The sequence below is a fragment of the Musca domestica genome, unplaced genomic scaffold (genome assembly GCF_030504385.1).
Source record: "Musca domestica strain aabys unplaced genomic scaffold, Musca_domestica.polishedcontigs.V.1.1 15, whole genome shotgun sequence".
NCBI lineage: Eukaryota > Metazoa > Arthropoda > Insecta > Diptera > Muscidae > Musca > Musca domestica.
This window is the reverse complement of record NW_026712207.1, coordinates 12,236,107-12,262,888: the sequence shown is the minus strand read 5'-3', so window position 1 is coordinate 12,262,888 and position 26,782 is coordinate 12,236,107. Positions and strand designations below refer to the sequence as shown.

At 35.8% G+C, this 26,782-nt stretch overlaps 1 protein-coding gene across 4 annotated transcripts in view; it reads right to left on the bottom strand.

Moving 5' to 3' along the window:
- LOC101896635 (palmitoyltransferase app) overlaps positions 1–26,782 on the bottom strand; it is a 390,848-nt gene that overhangs the window by 65,234 nt on the left and 298,832 nt on the right. For all 4 annotated transcript variants that reach the window (XM_059119664.1, XM_059119666.1, XM_059119663.1 and 1 more), the window contains one exon: positions 919–3,402. In XM_059119664.1, the coding sequence (XP_058975647.1) occupies positions 919–1,106 (188 nt within the window). In that variant the 5' untranslated portion in view covers positions 1,107–3,402. The remainder of the gene's footprint in view (positions 1–918; positions 3,403–26,782) is intronic.

The following is a 26,782-nucleotide window of genomic DNA, read 5'->3' as shown; positions in this document are numbered from 1 at the left end:
ATGGATAAAAGCCGTGCTAAAGCATAAACAAATGATAATATAGACCAAGGGTATCCAATTCGTATCAACAGATGTCGTGTCAGGGGTATGGGTGAAAATTTTGAAGTAGCTCAATTCGAAAATGTTAAAAACAAATTTAACAACTGAAGGATATTTGTCAGTAGAGAATAGAGTTCCATAATAAAATATAAGTGAAAATTATGTGATGACATCAAAAAATACGGGACAACGATGAAATGTATTTTTGAAATCGTGTAGGTCCACTACGTAAATCAGCATGTTGACCATGCAAAGACGTGCTGAGAGCCTGCATAAAAAACAAAAAGCTTGTTTTGTTATCTATATATTCATTTGTCAATGGTCAAAGCTCTACTATGGCCTGAAATCCTTTAAAAATTCTTCCAAAGCTAAATGAGGTTTAAAAGCTCTTCTGTGGAGAGAAAACGTTTAAAGGATATTTTGCGCGTATGGACCTTTAAAAGTTCTTATATGGACGTAGGACCTTTAAAATGACAAAATATCTTTAGGAAACCCTTAATGTATATAAGTGACTTTTAAATGTGATCGGCTTTTAGAATACATTTTTAAGGTATCATATTCAAAGAAGTTTTCCGAAAATGTTCCTGTATCTATATGACCAGTTGTTAGGTGTTTTCTAATTCAATCTGCCTTTATCTATTTATTATTAAAAACTGCTTAAATATATATTTTAAATTCTTAAAAACCCCTAACTTTAGATTAAATCAAGTTGTATTGCCTTAAACTATTCACTTAAACTATTCTCCTTTGTCATGAGCCTGGCTTTGGCGCCGGTTGATCTGGCAGACCTTTTTTCAATAACAATAAATTGTGTTGGAAGCCTCCTCTGCACTCAGAAATAAAATAAAAATTAAAAAACAAATAACTTGTCATACTTACTCGAAGGCAAAAAATAATGCACTTGTCCCCGTTATCAGGATGCACGTTAAATAAAATACGCCCGTATGAGGAGCTGACATTAACAAACCATCACAATAAAATTTATTACGTCCGGCAAATAGTTCCCATTTGCGTGTGACGCGTGTGTTTGGTGCCATGTTACAGCAGCAGCAACAGAATAAATTCATTTAGGTCCCAATGACGAGGACGGCGGGGACGACGATGGCGACGTCACCGACGACAACGGCTGGAGCAGCAATACCGGCACCACTATAGCACCCACGCACCCAGTCAAACACGCACGTTGTGCTGATCCTTCCCGGGGGCTTCGAACTCATGCACATGCACAAATTGATTTGCCCTTTATGGAGATGCTGGGTGGTATGTTGTTGGTGGGTGGATTTTCAAAATGAATCCAATTCCCGTTGCTGCCACCGCCGAGTGATGGTGAAATGATGACGCCGGTTTTTCTCCTGCGCGCTGTTGTAGTTGTTGTTTTCGTTTTTTTTTACTTTGTTGCCGAGTATGATAATAGAGTTGCAACAAATTGCTGCAATGAATCCACAGTTGGGTGACAACCTAAATGGGTATTGGTTGCCTGGTAGGGTGTGTGCGTGTGTGTGTGTGTTCTTGGGAGTTTAACACGCACTCTGCTGACTCTTCTGAGAGCTATACAAATCCAATTGAGTAATTGTTTACAGTTAAATGATGATGTTGTTCTTGTTGCTGTTATTGCTGTTACTGATGATGGTGTTCTTGGTTGGTTGGTTGGGGATGTGTCTGCGGTAGCCACACAGACAGACAGAGAGAGAGAGAGAGTGAGAGACAAGGAGTACCCCTATGAATATAGTCAGACTTGACTCTGTTGATGTTGGATGACTGGTTGGCTGGCTGGCTGACTGGCAGCTTGTTTGCCTGGTTAGTAAAACGTAGTTCGTTGTTGTTGCTGTTGTGGTTTAATCTTAAGGATTTAAAAATGAAGGTCTTAGTAATCCCTGCTGTTATTATCGTTAGCTGGTTGCTTGGGGCGGCGGGGGAGATGTTAATGCGTGTTCTGCAATGTTCCCTTGGTGTTGTGTTTTGGTGTCTGCGTGTTTTGTTTTTTATGCTCGCTTCCTCTTTAGCTCGTTTAATGTATTTACCAATGCTGGCAGACAGCAAATAACATCATGTCGAGCAATGTTGCCTCTTGTCCAGTTTGTCGGAACGACAGCAATACACATTCACACAAAATTTTTGCGAGGAGCAATGAATGTTTGGTGGACGAAATTACCAAGGAAGAAGAAAACTGGAGAGAAAAAAATGAAAACGTTTCATTCACGCAAATGATTTTCCTGGCTCACTGGCTGGCTGATGGTGATGACGATGATGACTCCCTTCTGTGTCGTCCTGTGTCGTTATGTTAAATGCTGTTGCTTGCTAATGTCCTTGTGGTTATGTTACTTGTTCTTCTCCTTCTGCTGCTTCGCTGCGAAACTGTAAATGCTGGGGCATGCACTTTTTCGAGGACGATGAGGACAAGGAGGAGTAGGAGGTGACAGAAGGCGTTATGGATCTACACTTTTAACATAAAATTTGGCTAATTTTTACATTTGTAGTTCTTGTGCGGAGGGTGGGGTGAAAGCAAATGCTGATGATGATAATGACAAGAACGCAATGGAGAAGAAGTAATATTGCTGTTGTAGTTGTTAGTTGTTCGTTCAGTCCTTGTTTTTTTTCTATAAAAATTTATTGTTGATGTTATTTTTATTATTGTTGTTTTTGTTGTTGCTGTTATTCTTTTTGTTGCTGTTGTTTATGTTCATTTGTAAAAATTACTGTTTATTTTATTTTCTTATTATTTTTGTTTTCTCTTTCGCGAATCGTTTAAATATTAAAAAACAAACAACTAGACAGGAAATATTATTGTTGTAGTTGTTGTTACTGCCCGGTTGGCTTGGTGTTTTTTTTGCTGTTCGTTCTCTTCCTTCTTCTTCGCTTGTTTCCGTCTAATTCACATTGGTGCTATCGCTGATGTTGCTGTCGTTGCACTTGATTTTGTTGTTGCCACTGTGGATAATGATGATGCTGTAGTTGGTGTTGCTGGTGGTGGTGGTGGGGTTGGCAGCGTTGGTGATGGCTGTCGTCGTAACTTCCGTTTCCCCTATTTAATATTTTTCTAAATTTCCCTTCGTTTGCTTCTTCTTCGTTGTTGTAGTCATTTGCCGTATGTCGCAGTAACATTATGCCCCCTCACTCGGTCCCCTTCTCTTTCTGTGTATCTCAGAATCGTGATGTGCAAGTTATTTTGGGCTATTACTGAGTTTTGGATAACTTCGTGTGGATCTTTGTTTTTCTCCCAAATGTTTATTGTTGTTTATTAAGTGCCCTCAAACTCCATGTTAATATTGCAGTTCTCGGGTTTCTATTACTGTGAACATATTTTTATGGAATGGTTGCTCCCAGACTCGTTCCTCCAAACAAAAAATATGTGAGTGCGTTGTTCTGCAAAGATAGAAAGAAAAAAACATATATTATTGAAATGATGTGGTGAATGTAGCTACAAACATTTTCGGTCATAAAATAAACATTTCCCATTGACGTGGAGGAGCGTATCGGCGTATCGGCAAATACTGAAAATTGAGCTCGGGGTAAAGCCATTGAAATTCCAAAAAGTGCAAGAATTTACACCGCAACAGAAAGAAAATAGACTCAAAAGAGCTAAAAAGTTGCTTCGCTTGGCCGAAAGTGGTGAACTGCCGAATTTGGTTTTCTCCGTCTCCGATGAGAAAACATTCCTTGTCCAGCAGAAAATGATGAACAAACAAAATGATCGTGTTTACTTGCCAAAGAGATCAGCTGAAAATGTGCACCTTCGGTTGGCCACCAGAACTCAAGCGCCGGCCGTGGTGATGGTATGGGCCGCCATAACAGTCGATGGTCGCTCTCCGCTCGTATTAATCGACCGTGGCATCAGAATAAATGCCTCATATTATCGCGAAAATATTCTGGAGGGTGTATTAAAGCCTTGGGCACGTAAACATTTTGGCCGCAGACCTTGGACATTCCAACAGAACTCAGCACCATCGCACTCATGGTTACAAAATGAGGTTCCTCGCTTCAGTTCCAGCTCAAAATGGCCACCAAAATCTCTGGATACCAATCCGTTGAACTATTGTGTCTGGAGTATGTTGGAAAGCAAGGTTGGCACTAAAAAATACCATAGCGTCGATCACCTCAAGCAAGCACATCGCCGGGAATGGGCCAAAATACCGCAGAGCAACATTCGGGCGGCGTGTGACGGTTTCATTGGCAGTTTGAAGGCCATAATTCGTGCCAAAGTTGTTCAATTCGAACAAATATAAACTTATTCTAAAATTTGATGCTATTTTCGACATTTTTGCTTTCATTCAATAAGTTTAAAAAATAAATTAAAAATTATGGAGTCTGACTTTGCTGCAGTTTTTTGGCTCACCCTGTGTCTCATATAAAGTGAAGAAAGTAGCCAATAGAGTCCAAACCTGACACCTCGCAATATTTATATCATATTTATTTAGGTCCGATACGAAATAGACAATAATGGCTCACTATAGATGGTCAAGAATAGAGGAGGAATTTTTTAAATTTAAATAATCGAGCATTGGCTGAGGATATACATCTACCGGCGAAACCGACAGACACTATTAAACTTGTTAAGATTGGCATTCTCACCAAGAGTTCCCTACATTTATTCAATTGATATGTTTAATATAGACAAAAGACTTTCAAAAGGGTTTCTATTAACATAACTTCGCTGAAAGACTTTCTTATAGTAGAAGACCCCTCTCTGGCATTTCATAGAGCCGGAATATTCACCGAAGCTACGCCAATGCTTTTTTCCACTGTTTAAATTATTTGATGTAATATTTGTGTTATTCAAATTTCGCATATAAAATGTATGGCATTTTTTCTTTGCTATTTTTTTTATAATTGAAAAAATATGTTGATGTAAAATATCTTATGTTCCATCTTGAGTAGAGGAGGAAACCCCCTGGGTATGAGCTACCCCAGCATTACTCATACGCTACTAAGGGTGGGGAGAGTCGTTGCAAATTTCCATTAGTGATTCATTGTCACGAATGAAATAACCACTTGGGGGGAATATATGAAAATGTATGCGTGTATTTTTACATGGGGGTAATTCGTAAATTTTTTTAGCAAATTTGCCAACTACCCATAAATATGAGTAAACATGTTTATGAAATTCTGATAATGGTACAATATTTAAACAGAGGTTCCACCCAACACTGTTAAAATATAAATAATGTATAGCATTCAATAATAGCGAGTTTTATAATTAAAGTAATATCATTTGGGCATTTTGGATATTTTTCTAATGTAGAAAATATGTTCGCAATAGGCAATCGAAGGGTAAGATATTGTAGTTTTGTTAAAGCAATTTCCCCTCAGGAATTTGTCGCTGTTAGCCTGCATTTTTATGTCAACTTGGGGTACAGCCCTCATAAAATGCCACCTCCTGATTTTAATTATTGTAAGGGTTTTGGTCATAGTTTCCCAATGACTTCGGCCTTAATTTGTTTTATTTGGACGTCGAACACTTTTAAAATTATTTTTTAATATGGCCAAGACCCTTACAATAACTAAAAACAGGCCGTGTATATATTAGAGCTGCAGAACAACATTGACCTGTATTTATAATAATTTCTAAAATTCCTCATAATAAGTAGTCAAAACGCCAGAATTTCGCAAAATTAATTAAAAAACTCCACCAAAACTTAAAAAAAAATACTTGAAATCGGAGGGCTATACCAAAAAGTGAACCGATATGATCCGTTCCATCAAATTTCAAAGCTTTATCCTCAACTATGTATTTGGTTAAAACTATATTACTGCCTTAACAAAGTTTGGCATAAGAACACGAGACTGCTTTGGGGCTTTGATCTACGAACGAGTAGTATGAAATCCACTTTGAATTCTCCAACCATTGGGCAAATATTGAAAAATCAGCTCGGGGTAAAGCAATTGAAATTCGAAAAAGTGCAAGAACTTACACCGCAACAGAAAGAAAATTGACTCAAAAGAGCTAAAGAGTTGCTTTGCTTGGTCGTGAACTGCCGAATTTGGTTTTCTCTGTCTCCAATGAGAAAACATTCGTTGTCCAGCAGTTTGTCAACGAACAAATTAATCGTGTTTACTTGCTAAAGAGGTCAGCTGAAAATTTGCACCTTCGGTTAGCCACCAGAACTCAAGCGCCGGCCATGGTGATGGTGTGGACCGCCATAACAGCCGATGGTCGCTCTCCGCTCGTATTAATCGACCGTGGCATCAGAATAAATGTCGAATATTATCGCGAAAATATTGTGGATGGTGTATTAAAGCCTTGGACACGCAAACATTTTGGCCGCAGATCTTGGACATTCCAACAGGACTCTGCATCATCGCACTCAGCACGCTCCACTCAAGAATGGTTACAAAATGGGGTTCCTCGCTTCTTTTCCAGCGCACAATGGTCACCCAAAATCTCCGGATACCAATCCGTTGAACTATTGTGTCTGGAGTATTTTGGAAAGCAAGGTTGGCACTAAAAAATACCATAGCGTCGATCACCTCAAGCAAGCACATCGCCGGGAATGAGCCAACATACCGCAGAGCAACATTCGGGCGGCGTGTGACGGTTTCATTGGGCGTTTGAAGGCCATAATTCGTGCCAAATGTGACCAATTCGAACAAATCTAAACTTATTCTAAAATTTGACGCTATTTCCGACATTTTTTGTTTTCATTCAATAAAATTTAAAAACAAAAATGTACAAACTATGGCGTTTGACTTTGTTGCAGTTTTTTATATCTCCCGTGTGTATATGTAGTTATAAGGTTGAGGATGTAAATGAAAAAAATAATGCATTTTCAAATCCTGGATGAATTGAACTGAAGATGTCATTTAATAAGAGAATAAAACGATGGGTAATTTCTATCAATTTTAAAATTCGATATATTTCCACAAACCGTGCCTTGTTATATACTAGTGTTGATTATTTCCCATAGTTTTTTAATTCAATCATCTATGAATCACGATAATAAAAACATTTGTGATTTGCATCTATTTGTCAACCCAGATTTTTTCCAGATTATCCTCACAAGTAGTTGCATGCATTCAAGCATACAACTACGAAATCCAAAAAAATAAAACCAAGCGCAATAAAGCGCATTCCTGTATCCTGTACCGAAAAAGAATTCAATTAAACTGCATCCTTCTCGTGCATACAAATATATTCAAAACCTCTACGTCTAGTTAACAAATGTGTGCTTATTCTAAAAAGTTTGTTTTAATTTTTCAAAACAATGATCAAAAGCAAACATCCGACCAAAAAAATCACCATTTCTTTAACATCAACAGTAATTTATACCGCACATGAACAGGAAATAAATAAAACTGTCTGTTTTCTAAGTTTCAACGATAATAAATTGCATTTTAAGATCCGCCTCTACATCTTTTGCTACTTCGGTGTCATTGTCTTCCTATTCTGCTGTTGCTGCTTCATCTTCTTCTTCATCGTCCCCTTCTTTTTCGAGACGTTCTGTTAGTTCTTTTAACAAATGAAATGTTGCTGGCATTTTTGCTGTTGTTGATGTTAATGCTGCCACTGCTGATGCTGTAGCTATTCTGCCTTGCCTTTTGTTTTCCATGTAAAATAAAATACGACCAGCACACACACTTTGAATATTGTTTTTAGCCATTAAAATGGTCAGATGGACGGACGGACAGACAAAGAGTCATGCAAATATATAATAATATGATATGGTCAAGAGGAGTTCCAGTCCAGTATGTTTATGTTAGAAGTTTATCTGTTTTATCTGGATAAACAGTTGGACAGTCGAACAGACCGATAGACAGACAGATGGCAAATATGTAAACACATTTAAGGGCAGTATCAACAAACATGTTGACATATTTCAGCCTTGAGGCTGATATTCTTAAGGAAATTCGATAAAATGCCATCATCAGATAGATAGGATAATCTATGGAAAATCTGCTTATGAAATGTAGAAAAATAATGTCAAATACTAAGTAAGGAGGATTTTATGGATAATGGAACCGACCGTTAAGTATTCTACACAAATGGTAGGCCCTATAAAATATTTCATTCGAAATTCTCATAAGGATGCAACATGAAAAAAAAATAAGAAAATTTTAAAATAGGTATTTTCACTTTAGAGCTCGTCAAGTTGATGTGTATATCCGAGAGCAGAGATTAAGTCGTTTTCACTTGGGACTTAATCTTAATTGAGAGCGAGATTTCTCATAGAGTGGAAGTTTTATATGGAGTTTACACTTTACTCTTTTGTTTTGTATGGGCGCTCGCGAGTCACTCCTGTTTGAAAAATTAGAGTGGTAGCCGAATCGCTCGAAATAGAGTAAAAATTTGCTCTATGACAGAAAAGGAGCAGAAAAACGTATTATGTTTGCTATTTAGTGTGTGTGTTGATGTTCCTACCAACTGTGGGGGAGGGGGTGATCGTCTATAAAATCAAAGAGAAAAAAAGGAAATTTGGTATCCTCCACCATGGGAAATGAGAAAACCTTTGAAAATTGTAGCATCGAGATTCAGTATTATAAAGAGTTCCATTTCACACCCGAGAAATACATAGGAAAACGTAGTCAAAACCTTCCAAATACTGGGGTAGAGTTATATTAGGGGCATAACGATGGGTGGAAATTCTTCACTTACTTGTCTGTAAAACATTTACTTCCCGTTTTAAACTATTTATGGAAGTGCTAAGGCCTGTAGCAGGACGTTTTTGTATGAAAACCCCGATTAAGGCCTCAAAAATTCATTATACCCTCAACTTATATAGCTACAGAGGCTATATATCATTTGATACGGCAAAAATGCCTCATTGAAATAACGGTTTTAGACCCTTGGTATCATTGGACCAAATCCGTTTCTGGACATTTGGAGTCGATCTAATTGTGTCCGTCCGTTCGTCTGTCTGTGTGGTGCGCACAATAACTCTCGAAGGGAAAATCCGATTTGGTTCAAACTTGGTACATAGTAATTTTATTGTCAAACTTAGATCAAGTTCGGAGATGGGCATTATAAGTCCACTATTTTTAGTACCTCCCCAACAAAAAATCAACATTTCAAAGAAAATAATTTACTTCATAGAAAGAGCAAGAGTTCATTCGATTTAGTGCAAACCTTGCAAATCCCAGTATTTTTCTCAATTCTAGGTCAGGTGCGAAAATGGTCAATATCGGCTCACTCCTTCCGGTACCTCCCCCTCAAAGGGTCAACATTTGGAATTAACATTATATAACTCTTATAAAATGTGAAATAAAAGTCCGATTGTATTCAAATTTCGGACTTCTCAATATTATTACCAACATAAAATCTGATGTTAAGACGGAATATATCGGACCACTGCTTCTGGTACCTCCCCATCAAAGGCTAAAAATTTGGAATATTTATAACTTTTATGAAATGTAAAACAAGCGTCAGATTGTCTTTGAATTTTACACATTCCTATATTTCTACCAACTCAAGATCTGATGTTAAGACGGAAAATATCATACCACTCCTTTTGGTACCTCCCCCACAGAGGGTCAATATTTAGAATATCGGTGAAGCACATAAAATGCGAACTTTACATCCGATTTCATTCAGACTTAGCACATCTCAATAACTCTTTCAAGAAAAGATCTGTTATAAATATGGTATCGATCTGACCATTCCTTCTGATACCTCCCCCATAAAGGGTCAACGTTTTGAATAACCAAATCGATTATAAAATCCGAAGTAAGCATCCGGATCTTTTCATATTTCACACATCCCATTATTTCTACTAACGTAAAATGTGCTGTGAAGATGGGATATATCGGTCAACTCCTTCTGGGACCTCCCCAACAAAGGATCAAAATTTTGAATATCCGATTCCAACCGATTCCATTCAGATTTGGTGCATCTCAATATTTCCATCAACTCAAGATCTGTTATAAAGATGGTAGAAATCGGACCGTTCCCTCTGATACCTTCAACGTTTTGAATAACCAAATCGATTATAAAATCGAAGCAGCATCGAAGTTCCGGTTCTCTTCAAATTTCGCGCATCCCATTGTTTCTACTAACGTAAAATGTGCTGTGAAGAAGGGATATATAGGTCAACTCCTTCTGGTACCTCCCCCACGAAGGGTCAAAATTTTGAATATCCATGAAGCTCATAAAACGCGAAATGAACATTCGATCCATTTAGATTTGGTGCATCTCAATATTTCCATCAACTCAAGATATGTTATAAAGATGGTAGAGATCGGACCGTTTCTTCTGGTACCTCCCCCATAAGATTTTGAAAACAAAACGCTCAAGGAAAGCGAAATAAGCATCCAACTCTCTTAAAATTTCACACATACAAACATTTTTGCTAACACAAGATCTGTTGTGAAGGTGATATACATCTGCGAATCCCTCTGTTACCTTAACTACAAATGGTCACCAATTTCAATAGGAAATACGAAAGAAGCATCCGATTTTCGTGAAATATCACAAATACCAATATTTCTATTAACTCAAGATATGGTATGAGGATGATAGATATCGGCCTACTCCTTTTTAATACTTATATCTCTCATAACTTGCGCAGGAAGTCAGCGATTCTATCCAAACTAAATACATCTAAATATTTGTCTCAACTGGAGATTTGATGTAAATATGGAATTTATCAGGTGTAATATTTATATCAGACTAAGGTCTTATGCACGTCTTCGTATAGCCCCCATATAATGCTTACTCCCGATATTCGGTATTTTGATGATTTTGGCGGCATTACTCAGGAATTGTTTCAAATTTCGTATTCGTAAGTTCGAAATCGGTACTACATCCTATAACAAAAATATACTTATGAAAGCCACGTCTTTGTATAGCTTCCATATAATGGGTTTCATTGGGGAGGTATTTTTTACGGATTTATTTATTTATTTTTTTTTTTTTTTGAAAAATTTCAAGTTCTTTAAAAATGGTGGAGGATATTAAAAGTTCGGCCTGGCTAAACTTGACTTCTTACTTGTTTATTTATAGAAGTCTGTAAAATTAGCTTCTTTTTCTATAAAAAAAACTTCCAAAAGGATCAAAGAAACCTAATATCTTAATGTGTAGGGTACCCATTCAAATAAACGTGTTCTGTGAAATGGAATTCCTACCCACACACGATTCTACAATATTCAAGTGTGCAATTATTGAAATCATTTTAAACATTGCCTACCCAAAATTGTATTTTATTAAAATTATATTGGCCAACTCAGCACTGACCCATACATGGACATAATCGCATACATATGAACACTATTAAACAAATATGTATTCAAGCTCATACAATATTTATAAAACATTTAACCAAAAGGCAGGCAGGCAGGCATGCGGGCGGGCACACATATGCAATTTATCACCAACACCAATTCGTTGAATTGAATTTCGAAACAAAGAGGACACATGAAACGCCTTTTGACAAAAACAAAAAAGGCATGAAATTCCAAAGGATATTTACCATAAACAGGCGACGCACACAAATCCACACACATATACAGACATTTCACAAAATGCAAACATTGAGAAACACCCACACATATGCCAATGAATGACTCACTCACAGGCTATGGCCAGCATGGAAAACGAACGTTAAGTAGCCGTAGCAGTTGTTGGTTATGGAAATGATTCAATGAAAGCAGCACCACCGCTAACGTGTTGGCCACAAGCAGAAAATTCAATTGAATAATAAGAACTGAGCTGGGCTAAAGAAAAGGGCCAAGCAAACAAAATATTAGGCACACTCAACTGACAGACAAATGCAATGGCAATTATTTTTGTTTATTTTCAGTGGCACGAATTAAGTTGGGGTTTTCTCGGTTTCCCATATAATGGAGAACAAGGGGAGTATTTGAGAAAAGCACAGAGAAGAGGCAGGTTTTTGTAATAAAATATAACGTGAGCACATTATTTGCTTATAATATTCCATTTCGAATATCTGCCTTATGTTCGTAATAATTGCAAACGTGCCAGTAAATATTTATTAATAATAATAATGGAGAGCAATCCAACAATTCCTGGGCGGCCTATGGTTGAAGGTACTCAGTAGGTGGTTATTGCGTGAATTGTAATCAAAGTGGAGTTAAAGGATCACAGAGATTTTTTATTATATTTTTCAGAGGGATTGTCTAGGGGGAAACCTATCCAGTAAAAATATGGGAACGATATTGGCAGAATAAACAATTAACAGGTAATGTAAAGAAATAGCCTTGTAATGGGTCACGTTTCCTAGGAACAGTAGTCTATTTAAAAGCCATCTAGAAAAAAAAATATTTTTGTCTTTTAGGACAAAGGACCTTCTGAAATTCTCCTAGAAAAAGGAGACTAGTTTGAAGTTCTACTGGGACAAAATACCTTCTTGAGGTATTTAAAATATAAAAGACCTTATATTATATTTAAAAGGTTCTCTATGGACAGAAGAGCTTGAGGAGATCCTCTATGGACAAGGACCTTTGGAAAACTTTCAAATCACAGATGGGCTTGAAAAACGTTTAGTGGCAGGACACTTTCAGAGAGTCTCTTATCCAAAGAAGACCTTTCAAACGACTTTAGTGAGGGAATAGCTTTTGACGGAATTCTAGGGACAGTAGAAATTTTGAGGATCTTCTTACGATCCAGCGATGTATGAAAGACCTTAGATTATATTTGGAAGGTCCTCTGTGGACAGAAGAGCTTCAGGAGATCCTCTATGGAAAAGGACCTTTGGAAGCCTTTCAAATCACAGATGGGTTTGAAAAACGTTTAGTGGCAGGACACTTTCAGAGAGTCTCTTATCCAAAGAAGACCTTTCAAACGTCTTTAGTGAGGGAATAGCTTTTGACGGATTTCTAGGGACAGTAGAGCTTTTGAGGATCTTTTTCCGATCTAGCGATGTACGTCTGTCTCTCTGTTGTAATCACGCTATCTTTCGAACGAATTAAAATAGAAGGCATACATTCATAGTTTACCAGTAGGCAGGTTAAGTTCGTAAATGTCGGTCCACGTTTTCGAATAGCCTCTTTATAACGGTATCTCCAGATATTCGGTATTTTCATGATTTTAGCGACATTATTTACCGGAATTGTTTCAAATTTGTTATTTGAAGTTCGTAATGGGTGTTACAGCCTATGATAAAAATTTTTGTATGTAGGTCCTCGTCTTCGTATAGCTCCCATACGACAGTACATCCTCATACTCGGTATTTTTATGATTTGTGCGACATTATTCTCCGGAATTATTTCAAATTTCATATTTGAAGTTCGTAATGGGAACTACAGCCTATGACAAAAACTTTCGTAAGCAGGTCCACGTCTCCGTATAGTCTCCATATAACTGTTTTCATTTATGTGGTAGTTTCCGGAAGTCTTTTGAAAATTTTCAAGATCCTTCTAAATGGTGGAGGGTATTAATGTTTCGGCCCGACCAAACTTAGCTGCTTTTTTATTTGTTTCAATTTTAATGGTTTCGGTTCCACCTTCCGGTCATATCAAATGGCATTTGTCATTTCGGTTTCCTAGTGTATAGTTTTACTAAAAAATGTGACGAAGGCTGTGCTGCTAACGAAAGCACTTTTTGTTATAGCTTCCAATTGATGGAGCCTCCTGATTTTCGACATTTTTGAGGTTTCTCCCCCCCAATTTCAGACCAAATCAAAATTCGTTTTCGTCAAAAAAACTTGACCAGAATTTGGATTGGAAAATCCAAAAATTTTGGGAAGGTTGCCTTTAGCTGAAAGCCTGATACAAGTCAAAATAAGCCAAAATTGAACCAGTTCGGAGACCCCAATATTAGGCATATCCTTTATATAACGCATTTTGAGGATAGAAGTTTTAGCTATTAGTCAAGTGTTTACTTCGTGGGGCTTATAAAACAAATGGTCGTATATAATCGTTAAGTTTTTCTATTTACGAAAGCCTTTCGTGTTCCGAAAGACCTATTTGGCAACTTCCCCATCATCTATGGAGGGTCTCTAAGATATTCCATACATAACATTTTAGAGATCCTCTACAGATGGCCTCGAGTATTTGAAATATTTTGTTCGTAGGCGAGACCTTAGATAAATTTCATAGATCATTTTTTGTAGGAATCTTTATTGATAATTTTTTGGTTTGCTTTTTAGGCTGTTTTCCAGCGACCAGTGCTTTATGTATCTTAAGTTATTACTCATAAATTAATTGAAATTTGCTTTAATTTCCAAATTACGCTCAGTAATAGCACATTTTATGATGCAAGACACAACCCTCCCGATTTACTTCTTGCACATTTAATAGAAAACGTGATGTGATTTCAATCTCTGATATTTATAAACATAAACGGATATTTTTTTTTTGTTGTGAAAATAAGAAAATATTAGCAACGATTTAATGCTCGATATAAATTCAGAGAGGCATTGAATTACAAAACATTATTGCAATAGGCAGGGGCGTGGGCAAAAATATTTTAAAGGGAGATACTCTTGGCCTAATACTTTTCTTCAAATTAAATAAAAACAAGTAAAAAAGCTGTAAGTTCGGCCAGGCCGAACTTTGAATACCCTCAACCATTTTTTACAAATTTAAAAATTTTCAAAAAAAAAAAAAAATCCGTTAAAAATTCTGTTAAAATCTTGAAAATATCTAATGTAGCCATATATTAGAGTCTATACGACGACGTGGACCTGCATAGGCAACTTTTGTCACAAGCTAATAGTACAAGCAATTTTCAAATGCGAAATTAAATCATCAAAATACCGAATATAGGGAGGTACCATGGTGGTTATAAAACGTGGATCTGCACAGACAATTTTCTGTCATAGGCTATAATATCCATTACGAACTTCAAATGCGAAATGTGAAACAATTCCGGTGAATAATGTCGCTACAATCATCAAAAAACCGAATATCGGGGGGTACCCTTATATGGGGGCTATTCGAAGGCGTGGACCTGCAAAGAGAATTTTTTGTTATAGGCTGTAGCATCCATTACGAACTTCAACCACAAAATTTGAAACAATTCCGGTAAATAATGTCGCTAAAATAATCAAAATACCGAATATCGGGAGGTACCGTTATATGGGGGCTATACGAAGACGTGGACCTGCACAGACAATTTTCTGTCTTAGGCTGTAGTATCCATTACGAACTTCAAATATCAAATTTGAAATAGTTCCGGTAAATAATGTCGCTACGATCATCAAAAAACCGAATATCGGGGGGTACCTTATATGGGGGCTATTCGAAGGCGTGGACCTGCAAAAACAATTTTCTCTCATAGGCTATAGTATTCATTACGAACTTCAAATACCAAATTTGAAACAATTTCGGTAAATAATGTCGCTAAAATAATCAAAATACTGAATATCGGGAGGTACCGTTATATGGGGGCTACACGAAGACGTGGACCTACATGGCCCATTTTCAATACCAAAAGTCCTGCAGACATAGTACACATTTGAGTAAAATTTTATCAACCTACTTCATTTCGTTCGGAAGCTAGAGTGATTTCCACAGACGGACAGACGGACAGACATTGATAAATCGACATAGAATTTTATGCTGATGAAGAATATATATACATTGTGGGGTCTAAAATGTATATTTTGAGGTATTACAAACGGAATGACAAACTTAATATACCCTCCATACTATGGTGGAGAGTATAAAAATATATAAATTAAGGGAGAAAGAGGGGAAAAGTAAATTCCACGCCCTTGGAGACATCAAAGCTTAAGAAGAATGTTATGTTTGTTTGGTTGGAAAAGTCTATAAAACTCATAGGCATTTTCACATAATTTGTTTGCCTTGTTATTTTCTCTGTTTCTCTCCTCTCTATTTCTCTGCTACTTTTTGCATCTCTTCTAACAACACATTCCTCCAAGTTAATTAGAAAAGTATCTGCACGTTCCTTCTCAAGTGAATGCGTAGGCCCTCAAACTATGGTATTAATTCCAAAAATGTTTGCCTCGTTGGTGTTGTTGTTGTTATTGCTATACATATTATTATAATATTTATTGTGTTTGATTATTTCCTCTGTTAAGCAGCTGTGTGGTGTTGTGTGTGTACGTGTGCTTGCTGGCAGGCTGACTGGCTGGCGATGCTGGCTGTTAAACGCAATGAATGCTTTTGCATTTTGTGGTTTTAATTGGCACTTGAATGGGTTTTAATGTAGTTACAATGCCTGTCGTCGTCATTTGAATGATATTTACTACACCAGCAATCAAAGGCAGCAACCACACACACACACAGACAAACGCACTCACCGACAAACTGACACATTTGGACATTTGATACCAACACTTAACCACAGCAGCAGTAGCAGCAGCATCATAAATAAACACATTCATATAAATGTTGGTAACAATTGCCTAACTACCCACCTACTTAGCTCCGCATTCACAATTGACTGGCAGAGTAAATTATTGAACCAAGAACAACAGCGAGAACATCAGATGTTTCTCTCACTCACCAATGCCACTGACAGACAGTCAACGTCTCAATCACTTGTTTGGTTTACTTTGGTTGGGTTTGGTTTGGTTTGAACTCTGGTTGTTATTATTGTTGCTGTTGTTGATAACTGAAACTGATAGCGTTGATATGCTGGAGAACTAACCGCACACACTCGTAGTCATACCCAACCCCCAACCCAACCCATCCATCCATACATGTATGAATGTAGACAATTCATCCGTTTGTCAGCTGGACGCATTAATGGTGCCCCATCGCGCCCAACTAAAAGTTCGTTAAAACAGTCATCAGTAACTGTTAAGTGGCATTGTTTTGCTGCCGCTGCTGACTGACTAACTAACTTGTCATTTGTTGAAATTGATACCATTTGCGCGAGACTACTACTTACAACAATGGCAAACAATTTGATTGTGTAAACAGGATGGTTCAAACACAAACAATATTAGAATGGGTGTTAGTAAGCATAACATTTTCCAACCGTTCAGGTTAAGATTTGCAATTTCAAAACTTTAGTTGGAAAAATTATTCTCACAAAATATATTCAAAATTGAAGAAGTCAATACATCTCAAGATTTTTAATCAAATCGGTCTAAAGTTTTAATCAAATCGGTCTAAAACACCTCGAAGTATTGGTTCCCGACATAGGAAACTATATATAGATCGCCCTATCTCGACGAGATGAGTCGATCTAGCTATGTATATAAATCCGTCTATTCATGTTAATTTGAAATTATGCTACAGGGCATAATTACGGCCCCTATCCTCACCAAATTTCGCATGGTGGGGTAAGGGAATAGAACCCAATCGTTTTTGGAGATGATCGAAAAATATTTAGGGGTTAAAATGGACCAAAAAGAGAACAATTTCCGGATTTTGCTATTCCTCTAGAGATCTCTGTTATAGACCAATCGACACGAAATTTATCATGATGTTAGAGTTAAGGGCTGGGCAGAAGCCTACCATTTTGTTTAGTCATTGGTCAATAATTAGCGGGTAAAATAGACCTCAACTTTTATGTAAAAAATACAAAAATTTTCACTAAATTGCAAACATTTTTAATACTCTTGAAATCACAAATACATAATAATGATATCCAAGATATCGGATATATAAGCAAAATAGGTACAATCTTTATGTAAAAGAAATGTACGTTAGTTATTTCTTTTATAAGTCAAAAACCACCGGACCCATTTTGACTATTCCCGTAAATTTGGAATGACCTCTTGCCAGAAAAGGAAGGGTTTATAAAATATATAGGGTATCACATGGTCAGCCTCGCACAACTATAGACTTTGCTTACTTGTTTTTAATTATTTTTATTTTCCGATTTATTTGTTTAATACGATTATTTTTTAAAAATACCGAAAATAGACGTGTCTAAGATCAGGGTAGGCCGACTTCCTTTATTAAATATAACAAATTAAAAAGTATCGGATTTACCGACAGTTGTATACCCTCAGTCAAGGTTCGTTTATTTAAATATATTTTGGCTCGCGCTTTGATTATTCAAACTGTTGACCCTTTATGGGTGGGGTGGAGTGGACTAATATTGTCCATTTCGTATCTGACACTTCACATTAATTATGTGAAATAAGTGATCATTTTTGTAAAATTTTAATATGCGTTCTAAATCAGATATAGTGGAATGGGGCATTCCACTTCATCTAATACTGATAAAAATATTGGGATTTAAAAAAAATTAAAGAAACCCAAACATTAATTTCCAATCCAAATCCAAAAAATTATCCAAAATTTTAACTTTTGTGGGGGAAGATATCATAAGGTGTGGGCCGATAGACTCCATATTCACATCAGATCTCCGGTTGAGAGAAGCATTTATATATATATATACCATGTTTAAAAATAATCTCTGGCTTGTTTGGAAAGATATGAGAAATAATAGTATTAAACATTGTGACGCTTTGTGGGGAGGTAGCAGCAGGGGTTGGTCTATTTATATTATGTTCACAAAAGGTTTTGTATATATTGGAACGTGTGAAGTTTAGGGAGGATCGATTGCCTATTTAGTACTTTATGGGCGTTTTAGTTATTTAAAATGTTAGGCCTTTTCAGTGGAAGGTGTCAGAAGGAGTTGACCGTATATCTCATCTTGTGTTGATAGAAATAATAGGATTGGTGAAATTTTAAAAGAATTTTATTTTAGATTTTTTAAGAGTTATAATTATTCAAAATTTTGACCTGTTGTGGGAGAGGTATCGAAGAAATGGCCCGACGTATTTTATATTCCCGCCTAGTCTTGTGTGGATAAAAATAATGGGATATGGCGGGTTTGAAGTGCATCGTATCGCATTTTATGAGTTTCATGGTTAATCAAAATTTTGACCCGTAGTGGGGGAGTAATCAGAGGGAGTGGACCGATATTTATTTAATTTCACAGAATGTTTTGTGATGGTAGAAATAATGGAATGTGCGAAATTTGAAAAGTATTGGTTGCTTATTTCTCATTTTCTGAGAGTTATTATTTTCCAAAATGTTGACCTTTTGAGGGGGAGTTACTTGAGGGAATGATATTGTCCAGTTTTGGCACCTGACCTATCAGTGATAAAAGCATTAGCATTTTCAATGTTTGCACAAATTTAGATGATTCTTTTTTATTCATAAGGTAAATTATTTTCTGTGAAAGTGTTGAGTTTTTGTGAGGGAGGTGTCAGAAGGGGTGAACCGACATTGCCCATCCCCGGACTTGATCTAATTTTGATGATAATATCACGATATACAAACTTTGGACTAAATCGAATACTCCCTTTGAGAGTTATAGTGCATACCAGCCAGACAGACAGATGGGCGGAAACTTCTAGATCGACTCCAAATGTCCTGCAACGGATTTGGTCCAAAGAGATAAAACCATTGTTTGGATGAAGCAAGTTTTGACCGTATTCAGTGGTGTAAACCCCCTGTAATAATATGACTGAGGGTATAAAAATATATGATTTTTGATTAAGATGTTCTTAATTATTTTTCAATCACTATTTATGATAAGGATAATCTTAAAAATGTATCTTAAAAAATCATGATCACTGATTAAGAAGTCCTTGAACTAATTTTCTTAAAATACTCATGATTTTTGACCGTGATTTTTTTTAAAATTCACTTTCTAATAATATGAAGTCTTTAATCACTTTTTTTTCTTAAAAATCGATTTTTTGAGTTAAGAAGTCCTTAAAAATTGTCTTCAAATAATTTGGGGTCCAAAAGTACCTGAAAGACCTAAAAAATTATTAAGAAATATTTTGGGTAATATTGGACCTAACAATGTAATCTATAAAATTCTTGATTTTTTTTAATTCGAAAATATGTAATTTAAAACGTTTTTAAGTCGGGAGGTCCTCAGAAAATTCCTTTAACAAAACCCACAATTTTAAGGCAAGAGATTCTCGAAAATATTTTCTTAAAAAATCTACATTTTTTTGCCAAGCAGGACCTTTATCTAACAAGCCGAAGATTATCAGCCCGTGTTTCAAGAATATTTTTCAAACTTCATGAACTTACAGCCAAATTATAAAAAATCTTCAATTTTTGGCAAGAAATCGTAAAACATTGTTTACAAAAATACACAAGTACTCGCCAAAAAAAAGAACATAAAACATATGATCTTCGCCTTAAGAAGGCAAAACTCAAAATAGTTTTCATTAAATACATCTTGATCAAAATTTTACAATTTGTCTAGAGGTCTTTGAACAATTTTCTTGAAAAATCCACGATTTTAGCTCCAGAGGTCCATGAAAAAAATGTCTTACAAATTCATCCACATTGATCATCAAGTCTTTGAACATTTTTTTTCCTACAATAATTTTGATTTGGTTTTTAGGGTCATTAAAAAATTGTTTTAACTATACGTTGTTCCTAAAACAAATTAAAAAATACGATTTTAGGTCAGATCAAGTCCGTGAAATTGTTTTTTTTTAATGGACGATTTTGTAGGTCATTGATTTTTTGAAAAATATACTTACAAACAAGATTTTTGGTTAGGAGATCTTTAAAAACTTTAAGAAAATCTGAACAAAGTTTCTTAAAAATATTGATTATTGATTGATCTTTGAACATTTTCTACCGAAAAATCAACAATTACAGGTCAAGAATTCTTAAAATAATTTCGATTTAGTTTGGGGGCTCATTAAAACAGTTTTTAACCAGCCGGAGGCCCTTAAACAAATTAAAAAATATGATTTTAGGTCAGTTAAGGTCCTTGAAATTGTTTTCTTAATGAACGATATTGTAGGTCAGGGATTTATAGAAAAAATATTCTTAAAAATTCACAATTTTGTGTCAGGAGATCTTTAAAAAATAAACAAAATCCAGGAGGTCTTAAAAAACGATTTAAGATCAAAAATGTCGCCATAAATAATCTCAAGAACTCCCTTGATTTTTTTCTATTCATGGTCAGAAATTCATTTAAAGAAATCCACGAGTTATAACCAGGCAATATTGGAAATATTCGAAGAAAATCATTTAATCTAGTCCAAGTTAACATTAGTAGTAGAGATGTGAGATGTAGGATCGCTTTTACATTGTTAGACCTGACGCAATTGTAGCTAACACTCTTTGCATACAATTTATTGAACCCACCTTAATATCAGCATCCCTGAACGTGTCTATCTGTTTGTGATCATCAGTGAATGGCAGCAAATGGTTTTATTACATTTTCGCACCGCTTCCCCCACTCTCAAACTCCAAACAAAATTCGGAAATGTTCGGCTGTTAAATGAGTTGTCATTGCGTGGCGTATCAGGCCTTTGTCTGGTGCCCATTGTTTGTCGTTGATTTATGGAAATATTATAGTAAAATTTATAGTTATTGTTATTGTAGTTGTTGTTGTTATTTAGTTGTTGTCAATGCAAATGTGTTAAGTTGTCACAAATTAGTTTTAATTACTCATTGACTACATTAAAGGCAATTTCATAGTTTGCGCTGCAAATGTAATCACCATCAGCTGTTGTCAACAATGGGCTTGGGATATTACCACAGTTATTAAACGGTGTTGTCGATGTTGTTTGTATTTTGCTTCGACATTTGTATTTTACAAACACTAGCATTTAGATTGGAAATAAAACAATGGATTTACAACGGGCATAAACATTTAAAACTAAATTGAGGCATTTGTGATAGAAGGGTATTTTTGTGTGGGTGCCAAGTGGCGTATACGTTGTGACAATAAGCATACGGGACAGATTTGTGGTAAATTAGCAAATTATAAAATTAGGTCTCTTTTGAAGGTAATAATCTGTAAAATCACCAAAAGGGAACCAAAATCACAATTGGCTAATTCAATTTATAATATGTCAAGAGGGATATCGCTCTAATATCACATTTTTGAAAGGATTGGAGACTTGAATGTTGAGTTGAAAGTATGTATAATTTCATGCAACCGAAATCTGTCTCGTCGAAATACCCCTCAAATGGCACAAAATTCGGTTTTTGAATATCTGAAGTCGAACAAGCCACATCCGTCTGTCAGTCAGTCTGGCGATATGAGCCGAAGGCAGTATTCAATTTCGTTCCGAATTTATCACAGGGTAATATTTTTGCCAATCTTAGGTCGTGTTCGAAGATGGGCCATATTGATCGACACATGCTGCCTGCTATTCTACAAAAGTTCATCAGATATAGGTAAGATGCGAAAATCGAAGTTTTTTTTCTTTTTTTAAAAAAGTAGATCAGGTGCAAAAAAGGGAATATTCTTCTGAAAAAAAAAATATTTCTTGACAACGAATCATGATTCTTGATAAACATATTTCAATGGTTTCTTGATCGAGAATAGTCGATTGTTGAAAAAAATATATTTTTGAAGGTCTTACCTCAAAAACAAAATGTTTTAAATGCTTATCAAAAGTTGTCTGACGAATAATCCTGGATTTTTTTTTTTTAAATGACTATCAAAGGCTTCCTGACACAGAGTCCCGCAATATTCCTCACAACGAATTGTAGATTTTAAATTTTTTTGACAGTCTCTTTTCGAAGAATCCTGGAGTTTTGAAATACATTTTTCGAAAATTTTGAATTTAATTTTTAACGATTTTCTGACCGCAAAGAATCCTGAATCTTTTAAAAATATTTTACAACAGACTTCCTGGCCAAAGATCTGGTGTTTTTTAAAACGGTTTTAAACGGATCAAGGATCAGGGAATTTTAAAAATTATTTTTTAATGGCTGATAAAAATAACAGGTTTTTTAAAAATATTTTCCACCGGCTTCCTCACCAAAACCCCTGTTTTTAGTATTTTTCAATAGCTTCCTGACCGAGAATACTGGATTTTTAAATAGTTATCATAGGCTCATCAAGAGATCCAGAATCTTGGAGTCTTTCACAAATAATTTTCAACGGCTTCCTGATTAAGAATCCAGTTTTTTCAAGAGCTTGCTGGCCAAGAAGTTTGGATTTTTTAATCTATTTTTAAAAAGCCTTCTGGCCAGGGATCCAGGACTTTTGAAAAATATTTGATACTTGACCAAGAATTTGATACATGACCAAGAATTTGATACTTGAATTTTTTTTTCAATCATCCTGATTAAAAATCTGTATTTTTTTTCAAAAAATTTATAACCGCCTGTTGACCAAAAATAATGGATTTTTTTAAAATATTTTTCGTGGATATTTTAAAAACATTTTTTCTAGATATTTTAAGAATTTTTCAAAGGTATGCTGGCCACAAATGGATTTAAAAAAAATCAATAGGGTCTTGACCGAGAATCCGGTATTTTTATAAATAGGCTTCCTGATCCAGATACCTGGAGTTTTTTACAAAGAAATGTTAACGGCTTCCTGACCAAGAATTGCGTTTTTTTTAATTTTTCAAACGCCTTCTGACTAAGAATTCTGGTTTTTTTTTTAAACATATATATCTACTGATTCCCGACCAAACGAATTATTTTCCCGATTTAGCTCCCGTCGACTTTTAAGTGTTCCCAAAACCTCAACAAAAATTTTGCTGGCAAGCTTTTTTTTTTTTTTTTGAAGACCTTGATAGAGCTGCTGGAAAATCGTTGGACTAAGTGTATTGAAGTTTCTGGAGATTATATTAAAAATAAAAATATTTTTGAAACACTAGCTATTTTCTTTCTTTGATAGGCCAGGAAGTTTCCGATCCGCCCTACAAATTGACGATTCTTTATCTACATTATGACGTGAAAATCCTGTATTTCCTTAATTTTAAATTGCAATCTCCTCAATTTGTCACAAATACCATAACCTATATCTGATATGAATTAAAGAAAGAAGTTGACTGATATATCCCAGATCTTGTGTTTGTAAAAATAATGGAATGTGTGATATAAACAGAACCTGATGCTTATTTCGGATTTTATAAACGTTTTGGTTATTCAAAACTTTGACCCTTGAGGGGGGAGATACCGGAAGGAATGCTCCGATCTCTACCGTTTTTATAACAGATCTTGTGTTGTTAGAAATATTCATATGTGCCAAGTCTAAATGGAATCGGGTGTTAATTTCGCGTTTTATAAGCTTAATAGATATTCAAAATTTCGATCTTTTGAGGGGGATGTACCAGAAGGAGTGGGCAGATATATTCCATCTTAACACCAGATCTGTGGTTTATAAAAATTTTGGGATGTGTGAAATTTTAAGACAACCGGACTCTTCCATCACATTTTGTAAGAGTTATAATTATTCAAAATGTTGACTCTTGGGATGGGAGGTACTTGATGGATATTGTCGATATTGTAAATTTTCGCACCTGACCTAGCACTGATGAAGATATTAGGATTTGCAAAATTGGAGCAAAATCGGATCATCCCTTCTCTTTATGTGCAATAAAATATTTTCTTTGAAAATTTCGAGAATTTGAGGGGGAGGTACTATAAGGAGTGGACCGATATCACCCATCACCGAAGTCGATCTAAGTTTGATAAAAATATTACCAAGTTTGGACGAAATCGGAAACCGAGAGTTATCGATACTCCCTTCGAGAGACGGACGGACATTGCTAGATTGACTCCAAATATCCTGAAACGGATTTAGTCCAAAGAGACCTAGAATCTAACACCGTTATTTCGACTAGGCACGTTTTGACCGTATCAAATGATATAAACCCTCTCTAGTCATATGGCTGAGGGTAAAAAAATACAACAATATGTGATATCATTTGATTGTTTACACTTGGCTTAATACGGTCAAAGTTGCAACAATAAATTGTTGCAACAATTATGCGTCTGGCAAACGAGCAACCAATGATGATGTGTGAGGATTTGCAGAAACACACACAAAGACATATTCATATACAAGGAAGTTTAACACAATATTTATGGAAATGTCGATGCATGCTGTGAAGTAAAATGAGAGTGTAAGGATATCAAAGTGTGTGTCTATATGTTTTCCCCTCTCTCCGGTATTTATGCTCACTTGGGATTTATCCCCTTTTTTCAGTGACACACGTAACTCATATCTTCCCATGTATCACACCAACATTTCCATTGTCCATGTGACTGGTCACTGGATGGAATGATGTTGGGTGATGCAATTTCTCATCTCGGTGCAGAGAGATGACCAAAAAAGGAAACAAAAAACAAACAGAAAATTGTGCAGTCATAATTTCTTTAATGGCTCAGACATATTTCATTTTTATTCATTTTATTTGTACATTTATTGGACAACATCAGCAGCAACACAGCAACAACACTGGAGAATTGCAGGACCATGTCCATATATTATATTACTGCTATTCTATGTACAAACACAAGTATATTTATATCTCTGTCCGTCGTTCTTTTTAATAGTTTTATATAATGACTTAAATGGGATTTTCAATGGATTCGCCACCACCCAACACCAAACCACCACTGTCCGCACTGGTTATCCAAGAGAAATCAGAGGGGACTGGGTGAAGGAATAATAATTGTCATAAATGACACAACAGCTTGATGTTGGCTGTTATATATTGTAAAATATTTGGATATTATGTTTGTTCTTTTCAGTTTGTCCCTTTTTTTATTAGCCTCGTGCCATGGCACGTTCCATGTTGGTTTTTCAATTGAGGTTAGGAAGCGGGAGATGAAAAGCGGCGGAGGATAGTGCTGTGTAATGACCCAAATGATATTTTGAATATCTACAGCTAAATATTGTATGAAATTTGAATGACAATTTATTATCGATTGTAATTTTTATAAAAAATTACTAATTTACAGTGGAACCCTTCAAAACTTGTGTGAAATTGTTATTATATCCTCGGCCATATGGCTAGAGAGGGTATATATCATTTGATACGGCCAAAACGTCACTCATCTCTTTGGACTAAATCCGTTTCAGGACATTTGGAGTCGATTTAGCGATAGTCTTCTGTTCGTCCGTCTATCTGGCTGGCTGGTGTGCACAACAACTCTCGAAGGGAGCACCAGTCATTTGACTCTAGAGTGTATATATTTTGTTATGCCTAAACGTGCCTCATCGAAAAAACGGTTTTAGACCCCAGGCCTCTTTGGACTAAATCCGTTTCAGGACATTTGGAGTCGATCTAGCGATGTTCGTCCGTCTGTCTGTCTGTCTGGCTGTTGCGCTCGATAACTCTGGAAGGGAGTATTCGATTTGCTCCAAAGTTGGTACATCGTAATATTATTATCAATCGTAGGTCAAGTTCGGAGATAAGCAATATCAGTCTACTCCTTCTGGTACCTCCCCCACAAAAGTTCGAAACTTTAAAACACAGATTTTAGTTTACAGAAAGATAAAACATAATAAAATTTTGCTCCAACTTTGTAACTCCCAATATTTGCATCAGTGCTAGGTCAGGTGCGACAATGTACAATATAGGGCCACCATCAAGTACCTCCCCCAGAAGGGGTCAAAATTTTGAATAATTATAACTCCTATAAAATGTGACGTAAGGGTACGATTGTGTTCAAATTACACAGATTATCATAATTTTTACTAACACAAGGTCTGGTATTAAGATGGAATATATCGGTCCACCCCATCTGGTACCCGCCCCACAAAGCGTTAAAATTTCGAATATTCTTGAAACGAAATTTATCATTCGATTCCATTAAGACTTGGCATATGTCAATATTTCTATCAACAAAAGATCTGTAATAAAGATGGTAGAGATCGGAACATTCGTTCTGCTACCTCTGCCCCAAAGGGTCACAATATTGAATAACCGAAAGGATTATAAAATACAAAATAAGCATTAGGTTCTCCAAAAATACACACATCACAATATTCCTATCAAAACTAGATCTGTTATAAATATCGTAAAGATCGGATAATTCCTTCTAGTACCTCCCTCACAAGAGGTCAACGTTTTGAATAACCAAAACAAATATAAAAGCCGAAATAGGCATCCGGTTCCCTTCATATTTTACACGTACTATTATTTCTATTAACACAAGATCTGATATGGAGTTGGTAGAGATTGGA